General features: G+C 53.4%; 1 protein-coding gene and 1 long non-coding RNA gene across 3 annotated transcripts in view; both read left to right on the top strand.

Annotated features, from left to right (window-relative positions):
* The first annotated feature begins 1,459 nt into the window (after positions 1-1,459).
* On the top strand, positions 1,460-12,076 carry LOC105710125 (uncharacterized). 2 transcript variants are annotated; one of them, XR_001105688.2, is made up of 4 exons: positions 1,460-1,702; positions 1,798-1,913; positions 2,114-2,202; positions 11,634-12,076. It is a non-coding gene; the product is annotated as an uncharacterized LOC105710125 (long non-coding RNA). The 2 variants fall into 2 exon arrangements; XR_001105687.2 differs by having other exon boundaries at positions 1,460-1,913.
* A 4,101-nt stretch (positions 12,077-16,177) lies between these two features.
* The window catches only part of ONECUT1 (one cut homeobox 1), a 37,706-nt gene continuing 34,959 nt past the window's right edge, over positions 16,178-18,924 (top strand). Inside the window, exon 1 of the mRNA XM_012442406.2 lies at positions 16,178-17,541. Coding sequence (XP_012297829.1) covers positions 16,437-17,541 — 1,105 coding nt within the window. The 5' untranslated portion in view covers positions 16,178-16,436. The remainder of the gene's footprint in view (positions 17,542-18,924) is intronic.

Below are 18,924 nucleotides of genomic sequence, written 5' to 3'. Positions count from 1 at the left end.
TCCGAGGCAGCAGGCCGTTTTGTCCTGGGGTCGCTGACCCTGGCTCCCCCATCAGCTGCCCTGAAACCTTAATTGAATGACAGATGGTCATTTTCGGGGGCGCCAGAAGCTGCGGGCGGCCAGTGGCGAGGGGGCTGCTGCCCCAGGCCCCAGCGGTCCTGCCCGGGCTCTGCCAGCAAGGGGCGGGCGGCAGAGGTAGCAGGAGGCTTGCGGGATCGACCCGGCCCCCGGGCACGACGCGGTCTGCGGGAGTCGGGCGAACGTGCGACAACGCGCACCTGGAGGAAACCCCGGCCTAAGGGGCCGCGCGGGCGGTAGATCACTGGGTCCTAGCGTCCCTGCCAATTCCCACACCGAGGCCCGAGCTAGGCCACCCAGGAGCTTGGCCCGGCCTCCGGCCCTGGAAGGCAGCAAAAAGGGGACAAAACCTCAGTCTTTCTAGGTCGAAGGCCTGAGTTCCAGCATCCTGGGTCCTCACGCGTCGAGGTCTGGGGCCAAGTCCGCCCACTGTCGGCGTCCAAGCCCAAGACGCCGATCCCGGACCTGGCCCTCCCGCCAGGGACCGCGCGCCAGGCGGGGAAAGACCAGATCCCGCGTGCTGCCTTCGCTACGCGCCCCGCAGCGCCTTCTCGCCAGCGCCTTGCCGGGCCGGAACCCACGTGGGCCTCCAGGTCCCCGCGGGCCGCCAGGTGGGCCCTTGCTAATGGCCTGGCGCTGCCATCGCGCCACCACCCAGCTGCCCGGAGCTTTCTGAGCTCTGGGGTAAAAGACAGGCGCCCCAAAAGGCCCCCGGAGGCACCGCAGCCCAACCACGCTGCCTCAGCCGCCTGCCGGCGCCCTAGTGTCCTATTTCTTTAAAATAAAAGCTGCGAGCCCTACAATTACTGGGATTACAGTGAGCGGGTATTGATCTGCAGCGGCATTGTAGGATCAAGCCAGCGGGCGGAGGCAGACATCGCCGCCCCAACCCCCCGCCGCCGCTGCCTCATCCGGCAAAACGCAAAAAAAAAAAAAAAAAAAATTTTCTAAATCTTTGATTTCAAACGCACCATCAACACCTGCTGCAAAAGAATGACCACCCCCCACCCCCGCCACAGTCGAAGCGACTGCACCTCCTCCCGTCTCAGTCCCTGGGCCTCCCAGGCCCAAGTCAGCTACGCCACCACCTTCAGCCTTTTCTTTTCTTTTCTTTTTCTTTTTTTTTAATTACTGAGGGAAAATATACACATAAGCAAAAAAAAAAAAAAGCCTCCCCTGCAAGCGCAAGCGGGGGTGGCGAGGAGGCCGACGAAGGCGGTAATGCAACCCTAATGCATAGATAGCTGACATCAACTTCCGTCAGGCAGCTCCTGGAGATCGAACCTTTCGATTGTAACTGGGACAATTTGCATAGTGATTCCCTTTCAGAGCTTTCCCGGGTCCATAACAAGCCCAGGCAGCTATTCAAATGCAAGTTGCATCCCCAAATGCGAGGCTGGCCTGACCAAAAAGAGCCACTCGGCGCGCGGGAGAGGCGAGACTAGCGCTCGGGTTCTCATCCTTCTCTTTTCTCCTTTCTTTTTCCCTTTCTCCTCTCTGGTTCCTGATTTAGCTGGGAGCTGTTTATTTATGGCTGCAAATGTGTGTGTGCAAGAGAGAGAGGGAATTGATCTTTGCCTGGACTTAAAGATGGAGCCGAAGAAGCTAGAGGGAATTTGGGCTTGTGCGTCTGGCTCAGACCCTGGGCGCCTAGGGGGGCCGCTGGGCGCCAAGCCTGAGGTCTATCCTCCACGCACCTCTCGTCCCGCGACCTTGCAGGAATCCGCGGGCCCGGATGCAACCCAGCTGACCCTCCAGCCCCAGGCCCGGCTGCAGAGAAAGTCTTCGGGCAGGAGGCCATCCCGTCCCTGTCTTTAAAATGAGCACAATAAAAGGTATCACCTGCGACGTGTGCTGATTACCTTTTTTTTTTTTTTTTTTTTTTTTTTGCTGTGCAAGGGGTGTGTGGGTGGGGGGGCCGGGTAATTATAGGTTCGGGGGAAGGGAGAAATTAGGGGGCTCGAAATTCAGCTATTTCCCTATTTCTTTCTCATTTGAAATTATGAAGATTGACTCCTCTTTCCCTCCCTCCTAGGGGGCAAATCCTCGAACACGAACCTGATCTTATGTCACAGAAGCAACTTGCCATGAAATCCGCTAATGCGCCGCTACTCGCCCACCAGGGTAAGCCAGTCTCACGGGCGTATGAAGGGGTGGAGTGTGGGGGAGAAGCAGGGGGCGGTAGGCCGGGGCAAGGGCTCCGGGGACTCGGCCACGCTGGTCCACCGCTGAGCTTGTGGCCACGCAAACAGGGTGGAAGCCAGGGGCGGAGGGCAGCAGCAGCGTCACGCCCCTGGAGCCGAGCGGGGGTGCCCCCCTCCCAGCTTGCCAGTCCCGCCACGGCAGCTAACAGTTCCTCCCCGCGAGTTTAAAGTAACAAATGAGAGCCTCCCCCACCACCGCCTGAGCAGGGTGTAAATAACACGGGCGTGCCCCGAGCTAGTGGCCAGTACGCGAGCACGCGTCTGCGGTTTGTGCGTGCTTCTCCCGCCAGGCAGCATGCGGTGGCCGAACTGCACCTGCGTTTGTGAGCCTTGTAGAAATGGAGCCCGCCGGATTCCCTCACCCGGAGAAACCCCCAAACTGAAACTTGACTACACTTCCCAGGGCTTTTTCACGGTTTCATAATCTCCCAGGTTTGCTGGCTGTCTCACCAAATCCAAGCCAAACCTGCTATAAACATGATCACAGGCCACTGACCTTGCAGCGCTGACCGTTAACTCGGTGGCAAAACCAGCTCCTCTGGTCAGAGGGCATTAAAGCAGCGGCTGAATTCGTGTTAGTTTGCTTGAATGGTCAGAAAAATGTAGTCTTAAACCTACAAAAACAGCCACACACATTTCCAAATGTGTTTTGCTTATATTGGTTCGAGTGCTGAAAGCTGTCTGGCGGTGAGCTTTTTCGTTGCGCGTGGTTTATGCGGAGCACCCGGGATGTTTTTCTGATCTTTTACGTTTTGGTATCTTTTAAAAATGTAGAATGTGTCTCTGGTTCACAGTATGTTCTTTAATAACCAGATTTGTATAAGAACATTTGAAATTGAGTGGTGAGAAAAGCAGACTGAAAAGTACAAATGAACCCAATCCAAATTGAAAAGAAATTAGACAGATGAAATTATTATGAAAGAAGATGGGGGATTAAATTGTCTAGGAAAATCGAGCTTGTAATCTGAACTTTACAGATGTAATGGCAACACAGAACAAATCCAAAGGAATTATATCTATTCTTTTGCCCTCCTAGTCATCTGGGTCAGGTGCACATTTTGGGGCAGTTTGAAGGACAGATAAACTTTGGGACACTTCCATACTTTTTTGATAAACTGCAGCCAATTAGGTGACCTTTAGTCCTGGTGGAAAACAATTTAAAATTTATTCCTGGCTTTAGGGGACAAAAGAAAAATTTTAAACCCTGGCAGTTAAATTATTACTGGTTTCTACAGGATTAATTTGATGTAAATAATCTACTCTCTTGGGGGAGAAGGTGAGGCCTGGCATTCTAGAAGGGCCAGTCAGGTGGTGACAAAACTCTCTGCCTTGGGATTTTGAGGGGTATGTTGGGAGGCTCTGAACCTGACTTTGGGTTTGTTGCATCTCTCGCTCTCTTAAAACAGTAACTCAAGATGTAAGTAAAAGTGTTTTCATTTTTTATTGATCCCGCTAACATCTTTCATTATCCAGCATGTAGCCACAGCAAATTATTGCTCATTTGATACTGAGAATTCTATTGACCATCCCTTTCGTTGGAGAGAGAATTCTAACTACTCGGCTGCTCTGTCAGAGCTAAAGCTGAGGACTTTCCGCGACTGAAACTAAACTAAATTGAGCCTTCTGCCTCCAGAAATTGATAGAGATGTGTTCATTACATTGTGCCACGTGAACATGCATAGAAATCTGCTTTTTACTCTCCCAGACTTGCCCCCACTCAGACAATAGGTCAGCCCCTTTGGAACAGAACTGCCCATTTGAAGGGCTGGGCATTCTTTTGCTTTACCTGTATCCCTTCGGGCAACTTCTTTCCAGCTCTGACCAGGTTGGGGCAATGAAATGATGCAATGGGAGGCTGCTCCTCAGCCCTGTGATCAAAGCCACCTCTACTTGCTTAAGCTTAGAGAAATCATTAAAATCTCAAAAAAAAAAAAAACCCCTCCTAAAATGTCCGGATAACTGACTTTATGGTCTGGATATAATTGCCTAAATTAAACTGCTCCACCCCCATCAAGACCCCACATAATCAAAGACGGCTAAGTTGGGAAGTGAAGATTAAGCTCTGAGATATGCGTCTGTTCTTTCTGGAAATGGGCGTCCAGCGGGAATGACAGGCCTGGGCGACTGGTGCACTCACACCAGCCGCCGAGCGGAAAGGAAGCCTGGGCCTAGAGAAGACCTGACCTTTGACCCTTGGCCTGACAGCTCCAGGACACTAGAGTCCGCCGAGGGAGGCTGGTAGGGAGAGGAGGCTAGAGAGAGAGCCCCTCTGGGCAATAGGTGAGGCCGGGTTCTCCCGGGAAGCTGGTGGAGGAATTTACCTTGATGCGAAAGGAGCTGGAGCTGCCCCACAGCAGGAGTCACCCAACGCCTGACCCTCTGGCTGCCTTCACCATCCCAGAGGCAGCGAGGTCAGGCCTGTCTGTTGGGACCCATGCTCCCTTGCCGCCTCCCTTCCAGTATCTGGGGAAAAGGCGCCCGGACTTGAGGGTGTTCTGGCCCCACACGACAGGGGTGAAGAGAGACAGAAGTCGAGCCAAGAAGCAGGTGGCAGCTGAGCTGGTGGAGCTCGGGCCACTGCTAGTCCAGCGTTGGTGCCCAGCGGGGCCTGTCACATTTACAAGTGACAGGGAATACGTCCGCTTCTCCCTAAACCCTCGACCCCAGGAGGAGACCAGGACGACCTCGCAGGAGCCAAGCCCCCTGGGGTTCTTTGGAGGAGATGGTTTGGTTGGGTTTCATTTGCACCAGTAACAGGGAATGGACCCTCTCGGTTTGGTTTCAGAACAAACGGAGGACAAATTAACGACTGTACAAATTAGTCCCTGGTGTGTGCAACCCGCCAAACAATGCCAGTTCCAAATTGGAAGGCGCATTTAGGGGCTCTCAGGGACCCGGCTTGGTAGTTATGTTTCCAACGGTGCTATTAAGTGTGAGTGAAGCTATTTGCACTCCCGCCGGCCTCGCTCCAAGACTCCTGGCGCGATGGGGAGCCACTTTGTTCTGGAAGAAGGCAGCAGATAAATAGGAGCTCTGGCAGCGCACCCTGGACCCTAACTGAAGAGCAGCAGCAGCAGCATCGGAAAGACGCGGTAGTCTGATTCGGCATGGGGAGAGGGAGCGGGGTGTAAGATGAGATACACACTGGATTTTTTTAGTTTTTCTTTTTTTGTTTTTAAAATAGATAAATAACCCCAGCGTCCGTGTAATCATCCCGTTCCCAATGAAGTCGTTTTCCTCGAATGCACTCTGCCTGCCACACTTGAGGAATCCAGCCCACAGAGGTTTCAGAAACCCCGTTTGAGTGATTCCAGCCTAGACTGAAACTCCACAAGCCTCCCAGGAAAGGGAGTCCGGCCCGGGCCAGGCAGCCGGTCACACACACACACACACACACACACACACACACACACACGGACAGGACAATGTAGCTCCTCGCAGAATCGAAGGCTGGATGCGAATCTGGGAGGCAGTGACTACACGGGCCAGGAAGACTGTGACAGAAGCCAATACAGCAGTGTCATCTTGAAAGTTACTTGGAAGAACAGGACCTGGGGTCTGGATTTGAATCGAAAAATTATGAGCAAGGGACAGATCACGCAGTACTTCTTTGGAATGAGACAGAACTGAGACCTGCCCAGCTGGACCAGCATTGCCACATATTGGGGATTAGGAAATTATTCTCACACACATTAGCACACACATCCTCTGACAGCGAGCTCACTCCTGAGCAGTGGGTTTCTGGTCCTGCCACTGCACTCCACAATGGCCCTACAGGCCACCTCCAGGTTTTGCCAGGCAAATGAAACAAACAGAACTCAATAGTAAATTATTTTGTTCAGCCTTCTCTCTTTTTATCAAAATAAAAGGCAACACTTTGTCATTTTTAATCGCATAAGCAGACAATAAATCTAATTTTGATATTGATTTTTTTCCAGAATCCAGTGATTTTTTTGTAGTGGTTGTTGTGTTTCCTTTCTGAAGAAGGGCTGTTTTCTGGTAGATTGTGTGGCAGTGGGCCTGCGTCTATGCAGGCTGGTGCTTATCTGAAACATGCTGTGGACTTTGAAGCCAGATAGCTGACAGGGTATTCTTCCTGGGTGGCAGGAAGTTTGGGTTTTGTCAGAGATAGTGATCTGAATGGGCTGCCCCTGGTGCCCTAGACTAGATTCAAGACTCCGATGGTGCTTTTAGGGGTTACAGTGTTTGAGTTGACAGGTTTAAGTTTTTCTCAAAATAAAATCAAATAAATAAAAATACAAACAACCCCAAATCTTGCTGATGTCAGGGGCCCAGATGGTACCATGGGAATATTACTTCGCAAGAGGGATGCATCCTCTACAGATGTCAGAAATATACCAGGCTCAGGAAAGCGGCAGGACCCTGCCCGGGGCATGGACTGAAGCCTAGCTGAGAAACATCAGGAAAGGCCAGTTACAGCGAAAGGGCCCCAGAAGCTTAGGTACCCCCTCTGCTTACCTCGTGCTTTCCCGTCTTTCTCCTTTTTTCAGAAACAGGATTCGTTTCTCATGCCAAATGAACTGGTACCTTTCATATGAAAGTCTGGAGGTGCAGAGATGTGCACGAGGCTCCCATGTAGAGAAAGAGGGAGGGGATGAGGGAAGAAAGCTAGGGAGAAGGAAAGAATAAGATGGGGTGGAGAAAAAGAAGGAAAAAGGAGGAGAGGGAGGAAAGGGAAAAGAAAATAGGAAAGGAGTGGTAGAGAAGGAAGAAAGGAATGGAGGGAGGGAACCAAGGAGAGAGAAAGAAAGGGAGGGAGGAAAAGGGAGAGAGAGTAAGGAAGACTCGAGGGACAGAAGGAAGAAAAACAGATCTTAAAAGACCTAATAGAGAAAAAAACACAAAATTTCCCCGTCTTTTCCAGGAAATCGTAATTGCCCTGGTGGACCACTTGGGCCTTTGCCTGCAGTACCAGACGGCCTCTCCTCCCTTCTGAGGCACAGAACAAATAGCCCAGGCTTACAATAAAAGCCCCTCAACTTCCCACACCAATCCGAAAGACGGCTCAGGGCACCCCGGACCGTACCGCCAGGCCGGGACGCCGCGGGCTACGCTAGCATTGCTGCACCGCCCCCATCCCACCGCGGCCAGGGGTCGCCCCGCTCCCTCACCTAGCTTCGACTCCGAGGGCCCGGGACCCTAGCTGGGGGGAGGGTACCTGGCGGCTCTCCCCCCAGCAGTGTGGGATGTGACCTCGAGCCTGAGATTGACCCTCGGGCTCTGACCTTTCCCGCGGTCCTCCCGGGTCGGGATTTAACCTTTCGCTCCCCCACCCCCTCCGCTTCCCCTCCTCCCTCTCAGTGGCCCTTGACTAGAGAAAACGGAGAGGGGGTCGATATTTGGGGCCAGCGGGCAAGAGGGGGCGGCGCCTGTGTCTAATTACAGGAGAATGGGGCGCAGACCTGAGCGCTCACTCTCCTCCTCTAGCCCGGGAACAGCTAACCTGGAATGTCCCGCGCTTGCTGGGAGCCTTATGCCCAGACCCAGTTAAACCCAAGGCCTGGTAAAGAATCCACGGAGGCACAGAGGAGGGGGGAGAAGGGTGAGCACCTTCTCCAGTTTTCCTACCGTGTTTAGAATGGATTCTCTTCATATAAAGCCTTCCCTCTCCCGCCCAGGTACTAGCCACCCGTTTGCATTTGGGGGATCCCAAGATCCTTGATCAGATGGGCAGGAGGCCACAGTGCAGAGCCCGACCTGGGTCCCTGACAAAGCCGCAGCATTTGAGAGGGTGCCAAAAGAACCAGTGAAAAAAGCAAGCCAAAATTCCAGACTGCTGGGCCCCACCGACCCGGCTTTTTGTGCCCTCCTGGACAGTAGGGACCAACCCTGTCCCTGCCCCATTCCACCAACTTCCCAAAGCTTCTGCGACCAGCGCCCCAGAGGGCTCTCCCGGCAGGGACGGAGGAAGAGGGGCGGAAAGCCGGAGTCTGCATAGGCAATCGGAGCGCCCCCCGCCCCCCAGCTCTCCGTGGCTTGGGGTTTTCGCGGTCTCCCCAGCTGGAGCCGGGGCCGCCAGGAGCCAAGAGCGTTAGGTTCAAATGCATCAAGGCTCTGAAGTCATTTATCCGGTTTCATAAATAATTTTCTTATTACACTTAAGCCCGAATCCTGCCCCTTCCCGTTTTTATTGCGGGGTTTCAGAGGCTAAAAAGTTTCTAAGTCGGGTGGGCCGTTGTTTTCCTTTTTCCATCATTAACATCATTAATATAAGCTATCAATAACCCTGTCGTTGGGAGCCGAGTTTCACGGTATTGATCCACGCAGCTATTCATCTCTGCCATGCAAGACACGGAATAATTTTCGCATTACAGTAGCTTGGATTTGCTTTTAATTCATATTTAAAGCTGCAACCGGCTCAGTGGAGCGCTCTGCGAAAGACTAGAGGCGCCTAATTAATAATAAGTTAGAAACGAAGGAAGGCACCAGCGAATAAATAATTAATACAGACATCTATGTCTCTTTGAATATTGCTCCTTTAAAAATTTAGACTTACCAGGACCATACTATAAGTCTGCAATTTATATTGCGGGGATGATTTAAGAAAGCTATTTTTTTTCCTTGAAATACAATACTAAATTATTTACAGTGTTTTGCAAACCGAAGTTCCTTCATTAGCCAGCCCTTCCGGTCTGTTCCTTCCAGGTGGAAAACACCAATTTTTAAAAATAATCAAAATAAGAAGCAGAAACTCTCACCAACAATTGCCAGCTGAGATTAGCTGCAGGTGGCAGCTACAGGAGAGCAGAATGTGGGGTCTCCTGCCCTAGGGAGGTGCTGGTGGCTGTTGCACAGGGGAAATTGCCAGGGAAGGAAAATAACAGAAGTGTAAGTCATTGGCTAGTGACTTTGGGCATTTGCAGGTGCTGGAAGTGATGAAGTTTGAGGTAAAATCGAGGTCTTAAATGGCCCAAGAGAAAGGAGGATGGAATTTGAAGGGTCCCAGATTCCACTCATGGCCGGGGAAAGAAAAGAAAAGAAAGAAAGAAAAGAGAGAGAGGGAGAGAAATTGGAAGTTTTAGAGAAGGGCTGTTGACACCCAGGATTGGTTTCCAGACTAGCCAGGGACTGCCAGTAGACTAAAGAGGAATAACAAAATTCTAGGGGGTAAGAGTGACTGAAAATTGGAGGAGGTTTTTGTGTGAGAGCGACCAGGATTTGTTTGCAATGTTGTTAGCAATATTGATTTTTTTTGTTACTCAGATTAATGTATGTTAAACAGGAAAATACAGGCATTAGTCAAGTACATTATAATCATCTATTGTTGAGAGCGAAGGTTCTCAGGTGGGTGATAGAGACAGGGAACTGTGAGGCAGCTCTGGTGGTATATAAACATTCCAGGCTCAATCTGGGGCAGCCAGAGCCCCAACTGTGAAGAGGAAGATACAGCTTTACCTCCAGCTCACTCCCCCTTCCCCATTTTAGAATTACAGCCTCTTATTTAACCAACCTACTACCACGGTGCATCAGCCTCCAACCTCAACATCCCTGCTGAGCTAAATGATTAGTGGAATTAAGGAGTGGGGGTGTTCATGGCCACTGGGGTGACCCAAAGCTCCTCACCCCACCCGTCCATCTGCCCCACAGCCCCACCTCCAGGTCTCTTGGCCCTAGTGAGCATCCTTCCATCCCTCTGGAGCCTCGATTCATATCTGGGGGAGCTCCTGCATCCCAGCGTTGAAGACCTGAGGGTCAAGCATGGCGCACAACCAGACTGTCTACACATACACAGGCGTCCACACCTGTTAGGCCTGAAAAAGACACCGGGTGAGGAGAGAGATGCAGGAGCAGCTATTCAGAAGGGCCTGGAGAACCTCCTAGCTACAACTCCTGAACCTTGGAAGCTAACCTGGCCCAGAGAAGCATGTATCAGAGACTGCAGTTACCACACAACAGGCAGCTGGGAAGCCCCCACGCATTCCCCCCGCCCCTAACGTCTTCTCTCCCGCCCCTAGGCCCAACTCCGGGCCGGCAAACGGGTTTTAGGGACCAAGACTGTACTCTTAGCTTTTCCTCTCAACCCCCTTCCTGTGCCCTGGGTCACGGCATTTACTAGGAGAGACTCAGGCAGCCCCCACCCCCACACAGCAGGTAAAGGTTTCTTCAAAGCGCCACAGAAGCTAAACAGCCGCACAGAACCCCTCAGGTCTTGGGCTGGTTCAGGAAGAGATAAGAGAGTGAGGGTCCAGGGAAAAGACAACTGGATGCTTGGCGACTCCCTAATCCTACGCCCAGATGGCTCTCGGGCCAAAAGGTGAGTGCGCTCGCGTAGAGTCCCAGGTGTCCGACACCTAGAGGCCGGTTCTAGCGCCAGTCAAGGGGGTGAAGAATGGAGGGACGAGGAAACCGAGGCTCGGAAGGCCGACAGGGCCGGAAGGGCAAGGAAAGAAGGTAAAGTGTGGAAAAGTATGACGAGGAAGGAGGGCTGAAGAGAGAGGCAAAGAGGAGGTTAGGCCTGGAGAAAGCAAAAGCCCGGATCCCGCCGAGCAGGTCCTGGAGCGAGGCGAAGGCAAGGGGTGGGGAGCCGGGAACACTGGCGTTTCATTTTTAAATCTTCTAGGTGTCTGCGGGTCAAATAAAGACAAGGGCGATAACGATTATTCTGTTAAATCTACGGTACTTGACTGCGCAAACACTAATTGATTAGACACCAAAATGATTTGTTTAAAGAATTTTCCCTCCCAAGTGCAGCTGCTGCTCTTGGGCCGGGGTCGGCATTATCTGGCGTTGGCTAAGTGGGCCACGGGCCCGGCAGTCCAGTCCCCAGTCCTAGGATGGGGTGGCTGGTCCAAGCCCCGCGGATCCGAGGCTCCGAGCTGGATCGCCACCCTCAGTTTCCGCCCTTCTCTATTCCTTCAGGGCAAGAGAACGGTGCACCTGAAGATCGTCATGGGCCGACTTTGCCCTCCGTCCGCCCCCTCTGGGTTTTCCTCATTTCGGGTCGCCTGAAACTGCATCAGTCAGTGCAAGGTTCTCTCGTCCTTTCCCTCGTCCTCTCCAGCCCCTAAACGTGGCACTGCCTACCCCAGCGCGCGACTAAGGGAACGCAGAGCCCCAGCGGGGGGAGGCAGAAAAAGAGGAGCATTAACTGCCATCCCAAATCTGGATAATTCAGCCCTCGCGGCCTGAGCTGGTGTCCTTTGTAGACTATGTCAACGATATGAAGTTATGATCAAGAAAGAAAACCCACTGAACTGTTGGTGAGAGGAGGCCGACTCCCTCGGAATTGGGCTGGCCGTAGCCAGCTCGGGGTCCTGCTGCAGGAGAGCAGTCCAGGAGCCTGGAACCCCTCCCTCAGCCCTAAGGCATCAATGCCCTTTCTCCCTACAGCGCTCTTGTCTTGAAGCCGTGAGAAAGCCCTTGAGGAAGTAGGAGACCGCCAAAACAGATTCCAACCCAAGAGATGCCGCCTCTAGTTTACCCGAGGACCCAGGAGAGCAAGCGTTTTTGGTTTTATTGTTTGTTTGTTTTTGTTTGTTTGTTTGTTTTGTTTTTTAATCTGCCCATGAAGTAACCAGAGATATGAACGGAGTGGTCTGATGTCCTCGGATGGCCGCCCAGGCAGCCCTCGGCAACTCCCAGAACCTGGAGTCAGTCACGGATGGCACGAGCTGACAGCCCTTCGATGGAGCATCTTCTCTTAGGAATATGGAAGGGAAAGAAGTAGATAAAACAGAGAAAAGTGCCCAATTAAAAATATTTTCTCTGGCAAAAATTGTAATTTGAGAAGGAAAAATGTTACCAAACGTATGAATAAAATTATATGCTAAAAAGAGTATCAAAGATTAAAGTAAGGGGCTAGCATAATTAATTACCACTTCCGCGGTCCCCAGAGAGTGGAGAGACGTCATTGAGGGATTTTTAAAAATGGTTTTCAATAGTGAATCACCAGGCCACCCCATTCTGAATTTCTTGGTGTTCTACTGTAAGCCAACAGCACTTTTCCGAATAAAATTTCTCCAGAGATGAAACAGGAGAGCTTGACAGAAAGCACCCAGGACCGAATCCTTCACTCTCCAGTTAGCTAGTGCTCTACTGTAGCCAGACACCAAAGAAATGATTCCTCCCCAAGAGTTTAATTTTAGACTAGCTACTGGCATCAGAAATGCTAGTGAATTATGTCCTAGGGCTCTAGCCAAGGAGGTAGCCTCCCCATGGATCCCTGGGTGGAGGAATTTGCCCCGACATCCAGGATCTCGGTCTTTGTGAGTTCCACAAATAGGAAGTAGACATTTCATGGTTTGCAGGAGCTAGAAACATTTCTTTGGAATGGTCCTGAGAACTGGGACTGAACCATGTGTTACATCTCTACTACTCACAAAAAGAACTAAAGCATTAATTCTGAAACCGATGTAAGGTCTTCAGAGAAGCTCATGTGGCCAGCATTTGGAGGAATGGTTTTATTCTCATTTCACTTTTTCTTTGCTGAACCTGGTAGGGTTGCCTGGTAAGCTCTAGCCTAACCAGCGTAAGAAGGACAGCACCTGCCCACCCCACATCCCAGGTTCTCCTCCTGACATTTACAAAATAAACATCCTCAATTCCTTGTTTTCACACTGAAAATACTGTCAGCAACAAGCATCCAGTCATAGTCTTATTTCCTTTTTTCTTACATATATACATGTATGTAATTTTTTTGCTAGTGATTGACACCATTTTTTTTTCTTTAAATTTCCTGCAGCTACTCAAAATCTAAGCAGCTAAAAATAACTCCTCCTCCTCAATCACACATATTGACCTACACCTACCAAATTTCCAGGGACTCCTCGGTGGACTCTAATTCCTTCAATCCCCATAGTGTACCTAATGGGTGCCAGGCTTTGTTCTGAGCACTGGAAGGGGGAAAGAAGGAGAGGGATAAAATGACAAAAAGCAGTCCCAGCCTTCCAGCAGTTGACAATATCTCTAGTGCCCCTCCTCCCTCTACACATGTAGATTCACCTCAACTAGGCCTAAGAAGAGCATTCTTCCTACCCATCACTTCCTTAGTAAGAAGACAAATTTTGAGAGGTCAAGTAAGAATACAGTAGTTTGTTGTTTCTGACTGAGAAACCACTGCAACTCAGTCAATTAGGGGAGAACAATGGTTAGATAAATGGTGTGAATAGCCAAGAAAGATTAGGGAGATTTGCAAACCCAAGCAAATCCTGCACATACGATTTTTTTAAAGGTTTTAGAAAAAAAATCAAAAATTACTGAGCAAGCCCATGCTTGTTCAGATCTTTTCTTTGGCTCCTTCTTTAAGGACCAACACAGAGCCAGGCCCCCTTTTCATAAATCCCCTTGGGGAAAGGGGGAAGTTGAGCTCATATGATGCCAGCCTTCTTCAGGTGGACTCCAGAGGCTCAGCTGAGAGCCTCACATGAAGGAGGGTTTCCAAGATCAGGTTCCTAATTAGCTACACAAAGAAAAAACCATGAACAATTTGTGCACTTGGTGATATCTACTTCTTTCTTTCTTTTAACAAACTGCCTTTTGGGAAAAGAGTTGTCATAAGGGCAAATCAATCATTTCAGTGGGATTAAAATGTTGGGGGTCGGGGGACAACCATTTAGCTGGAAGACTGCCTGCTACTTTAACCGATTGTTTGGTCTCTTATGAAAGCCCCATGCTCTATGCTGTAGGAAATGAGAACAGAAACAAAAAACCAAAGATGCAGCTTTCCACCAACATATTGTAATGTACTAGGCAGGAAATACATGTTTGTGTTGGTGCATATGCATGTATGAATAGGTAGATATAGATATAAGTTTAAAGAGTGATTGTGTTTTCTGAGTTTCTTTACATAAGTGTATTTTCATCCAAATGTCTTTTCTTCTGTGGAGGTTCCTAAATTCCTAAATGTTCATTATGCAAGTAGGCATGAAATCCATTGAGATGAATTATTTGCAGAGCCTCCATATACAGTGTTTGGACAGAATGGGAGTGTCTCTGGTGATAAAACCAGCCAGAGTATCCAGTCCCAGGACATGGCCACTTTCAAGGAAACCACATTGACTGTACCCACTGAACTTGACCTATGGATCAGGATGTTGCCCTGGTGGTAGCAGGGACCTGGAAAAAGAGATAGGCCTACTCATGCCTCAGCCAGTGGGGACTTTTCCCCCAAGGGTTGTCCAGCCCAAACTTTTGCCTTGGAAACCTAACTACTGCCTCTACCACAGCCTTGAGGTCTCTGAGGCCTTGGGAGCATTTGCAGTGGAAACACCACTGGTGGGCTGTAGTTCCTGCCCCAGCAAGCAAACCTACAGTCTGAGTTTGACGCAGCACATGCCACACACACTTTATTCCATATCTGAGTCCAGATACCCCGGCTCTAAGAGGCCGTTCTCATTGTGACCACCGCTTGCCTGGGGCTGAGGCTCGGCGCTGACCCGGCCATAACTGCCACGGGCTGGACAATGGGCACATCTGTCCTTTCTCCAAAGGATGAAAGCACCTAAGCAGACAGGGCTCTGCCTTTTGTTGCGGATTTTTTTTTCTCTCTTTTGTAAATGAAAGAAAGCCGCGGCATGTGGCGGCCGGGTGTACGTCTCAAACTGGGGGCCTCCGCACGAGTCTCCACCAGGCCCAAAGACCAGGTTCGATTCCGGATTGGAGCGTGACTCTGGGAAGAGCGAAATTACTCCCGAAGCTGAATTGATTTTCAAATGTGGAGGCTTCTCTCGGGGACGCCGGGAAAAGGGCGTCCCTATGGGCCAAGCAGAGACCCGCGCGCCGGCGTCCACGCTGCCTGCATCAGTACTCCTGGAAAGCAACCGCCTCTGGGCGCTTTAGCAGGAGGGCCTTGGGAGTAACCGCAGGAACCGCCCGAGCCTCCGCGGCCTCACCAGCACCCGGAAGTTAACACGAGTACCCACCAGGGCACTCCCTCCGCTCTCCCTCGCCTCCCTCCACAGGCCGAGTCATTGGCGAAGCGGACGCACAGCTTTAATTATGAGCTGAGCAGGAGAAGGAGCCAGGCGGCGGGGGACAGTGAGGTATGGCCCAAACTAGGACTCTTGGCACTGAGTGCGCCATTGCACAGGGCATGGATGAGAAATGGTGAGCAGATATGTATCCGGGAGGACGAAGGGTGCCGAGTCTACGGCTGCCAAGCGGACCCAGCCCTTGAAGCAATTTGCACCCACCCCACCCCAGCTCCTACCCGCAATAGGCCGAGCATTCAAGGGTGGGAAAGCGCACTCCCAGCAGCCCCACAGGAAATTAAATCTTAGTGGACCAGAGCCAAAGGGGTGCTGACACAGTCCCCAGCTCCCCGGGCAACCTGCACCGGGAAGCAGCAACTGGAGGGAGAGGGGCAATGTCTCTAAGCATAGCGCTCCAGCTGCTGGGAGCCCGACCGGAGCGTCCCGGGCCTGGGAGGAGAGAGACCACCCTAGCTAGGGAGGCAGCCAGGCGCGAGTCTCCCGGGATTGCAGCGGCGGCCCCGAGTCGCTCTCTGTGCCAGTCTTTCGCACGTGCCCGCAGCTCCCGGGCCATCCGGCGCCGCTGGGAAGGTGCTAGGCCCCCTCCTTCATTTGTACCGGGACGTCCTGGGCCCGGCGCGCGGGGATCAAGGGGGCGGGGCCGGGCCGAGCGCATGCGCGCTGCGCCCGGCGGGCGTGAGGGCGGGCCGCAGCGGCGGTGGCGGCGGCGGCGGCGGCTACCGAACCGCGGCCAGGGTCTGCAACAGTAACCGAGCCATGGCTCGAGCTGGTGAGCGGCGCGAGCAGGCAGCAGCCTCGGCAGGCGCGCGGGCCGCTGCCGGGGAGCCGGGGGCCTCACAATTTTAAGAAAGAGAGGGCGAGAGGTGGCCGGGACGGGTGGGCTGGGGCACTGCGCTCTCCCAACGGCGCGGATCCTTTTTGGAAATTAATATTTAAAAAAAAAAAAAAAGCCGAGGACGCAGAGGGGAAGGTGGGGGGTAAGAGGGAAGGCGAGACACACACACACACACACGCCCGCGCACACACACTCTCTCTCTCACACACACACACACACACACACGGAGAGAGAGACAGAGCCCCACAGTGAGAGGAAGGAAGGCAACAGTCGCCAGCAGCCGATGTGAAGACCGGACTCCGTGCGCCCCTCGCCGCCTCTGCCTGGCCACATCGATGTTGTGTCCGCCGCCCGCTCGCCCGGATCACGATGAACGCGCAGCTGACCATGGAGGCGATCGGCGAGCTGCACGGGGTGAGCCATGAGCCGGTGCCCGCCCCTGCCGACCTGCTGGGCGGCAGCCCCCACGCGCGAAGCTCCGTGGCGCACCGCGGCAGCCACCTGCCCCCCGCGCACCCGCGCTCTATGGGCATGGCGTCCCTCCTGGACGGCGGCAGCGGCGGCGGCGATTACCACCACCACCACCGGGCCCCCGAGCACAGCCTGGCCGGCCCCCTGCACCCCACCATGACCATGGCCTGCGAGACTCCCCCAGGTATGAGCATGCCCACCACCTACACCACCTTGACCCCTCTGCAGCCGCTGCCGCCCATCTCCACAGTCTCGGACAAGTTCCCCCACCATCACCACCACCACCATCACCACCACCACCCGCACCACCACCAGCGCCTGGCGGGCAACGTGAGCGGTAGCTTCACACTCATGCGGGATGAGCGCGGGCTGGCCTCCATGAATAACCTCTATACCCCCTACCACAAGGACGTGGCCGGCATGGGCCAGAGCCTCTCTCCCCTCTCCGGCTCCGGTCTGGGCAGCATCCACAACTCCCAGCAAGGGCTCCCCCACTATGCCCACCCGGGTGCCGCCATGCCCACCGACAAGATGCTCACCCCCAACGGCTTCGAAGCCCACCACCCAGCCATGCTCGGCCGCCACGGGGAGCAGCACCTCACGCCCACCTCGGCCGGCATGGTGCCCATCAACGGCCTTCCTCCGCACCATCCCCACGCCCACCTGAACGCCCAGGGCCACGGGCAGCTCCTGGGCACAGCCCGGGAGCCCAACCCTTCGGTGACCGGCGCGCAGGTCAGCAATGGAAGTAATTCAGGGCAGATGGAAGAGATCAATACCAAAGAGGTGGCGCAGCGTATCACCACCGAGCTCAAGCGCTACAGCATCCCGCAGGCCATCTTCGCGCAGAGGGTGCTCTGCCGCTCCCAGGGGACCCTCTCGGACCTGCTGCGCAACCCCAAACCCTGGAGCAAACTCAAATCCGGCCGGGAGACCTTCCGGAGAATGTGGAAGTGGCTGCAGGAGCCGGAGTTCCAGCGCATGTCCGCGCTCCGCTTAGCAGGTGAGCCGGCCAAGGTGCTGGGCGCGCGGGAGATAAGGGACCCGAAAGCCGAAGGGACCAAAGGAGGGAGGGTAGGAAAGAGGGCTGGGTGCGCTTCATCCCGGCCGACCCCTACCCCCAGTAAGGGGACTCCCTGTGCCTGGAGGGGCCAGCACGAGGCTGCGGGAGAAAACTGCCTATTCCAAGGCTCAGTGTGTTGGGCTGTGGAAGGCTCTGAGAGCTAAGCGGTAGGGCCTCGGAGACTGAAGAGGCGCAGTTGTGTTCAGGAACAGCGAGGGAAGCGCTGGCACCGCCTGAGGCGGAGAGAAATCCCCGCATCTGGCGAGACACTGCACCGCTTCTCAGTTTAGCGCTCTAGGTTTGGGAAGAGGGAGGCAATTCATGCGTAGAACTCCACGCAGATGTTCCTCGCAGGTACCTCTGACACATCGCCGGCACTGGGCTGGAGCGTGCCGGAGCTGCGTCGATGTTTGGCTGAACTAGCTGCTGTGACCCTCTCCCGCGCTCATTCTTTTGACGCTGGCTGGGGTGACGGCAATCTAAGAGTGTGGGCAAGAAGTTTCGAAGCCACTGGGCGACAGGTGTGTGGTACAGACGAGGTGTAAGGGTTAGCACTCTCTCTGAGCATGGAATCGGCTGTGGAAAGGAGAGGGAGGCTGACCGTCCCAAGGTCCCACTGAGAGCTGCAAAGCGATAGCCAAGTCCTGAGACCGCCTTTGCTGCCGACTCCCTTAGGACTTTGCATTTCATTTTATTATTCCTCTTCGCAATTTTCGTCTGAATCTCCGTGCGGGGCGGGTGGGTATTTGGGGATGGGAGTGTGTAAATGACGAGCAGAGGTCTCCTGCCCAAAACCTCAAGCCCCAGGTGTTTCTGAGTTCAGCGGGAAGGTCTCCTTGGCGCGGCGCAGATACGGCGCCTGGCTCCAGGAGACTGAGGATAGGCGGGAAGGCGGCTGAGCCCAGCCCAAACCCCACCGAGAATTTCAGGAGGATTCGGCGACACTTGAGGAAAGAGAACAGGAGGGGAGATAGTGCTAAGGACAGCGGAGGGTGGCCTGGTTGCTGAGATCCGGGCAGCGGTTGCCAAGTTGATTGACTCCTGGGTCCATCCCCCAACCCCCCTCCACCTTCACCTCAGCCCAGCGCCCAGGCCTGAGCCTTGGCGTAAAGAAAAGGTAAAAGTCGGAATGAGGGTTTGTTAATTAACTGATCGTTCTCCATTAATTCGTCCCTGGAGAACGAGAGACAGTCAATCCGCTCTGAGCCGGGGGCACTGAGCCGTTTCACAGTCTAAAATCAAAGCGTGAGGCCAAGGCCCCCTCCCCCAACTCGTGCCTGCCAATAAGAAGCTAGGGGGTGGCAGGTGCCGACCAGCCTGCGA

Source organism: Aotus nancymaae, unplaced genomic scaffold (genome assembly GCF_030222135.1).
Source record: "Aotus nancymaae isolate 86718 unplaced genomic scaffold, 86718_ANA_hifiasm-v0.15.2.pri h1tg000062l, whole genome shotgun sequence".
Classification (NCBI taxonomy): domain Eukaryota; kingdom Metazoa; phylum Chordata; class Mammalia; order Primates; family Aotidae; genus Aotus; species Aotus nancymaae.
The sequence above is the reverse complement of the archived record's forward strand: the minus strand, read 5'-3'. Positions and strand labels throughout refer to the sequence as shown.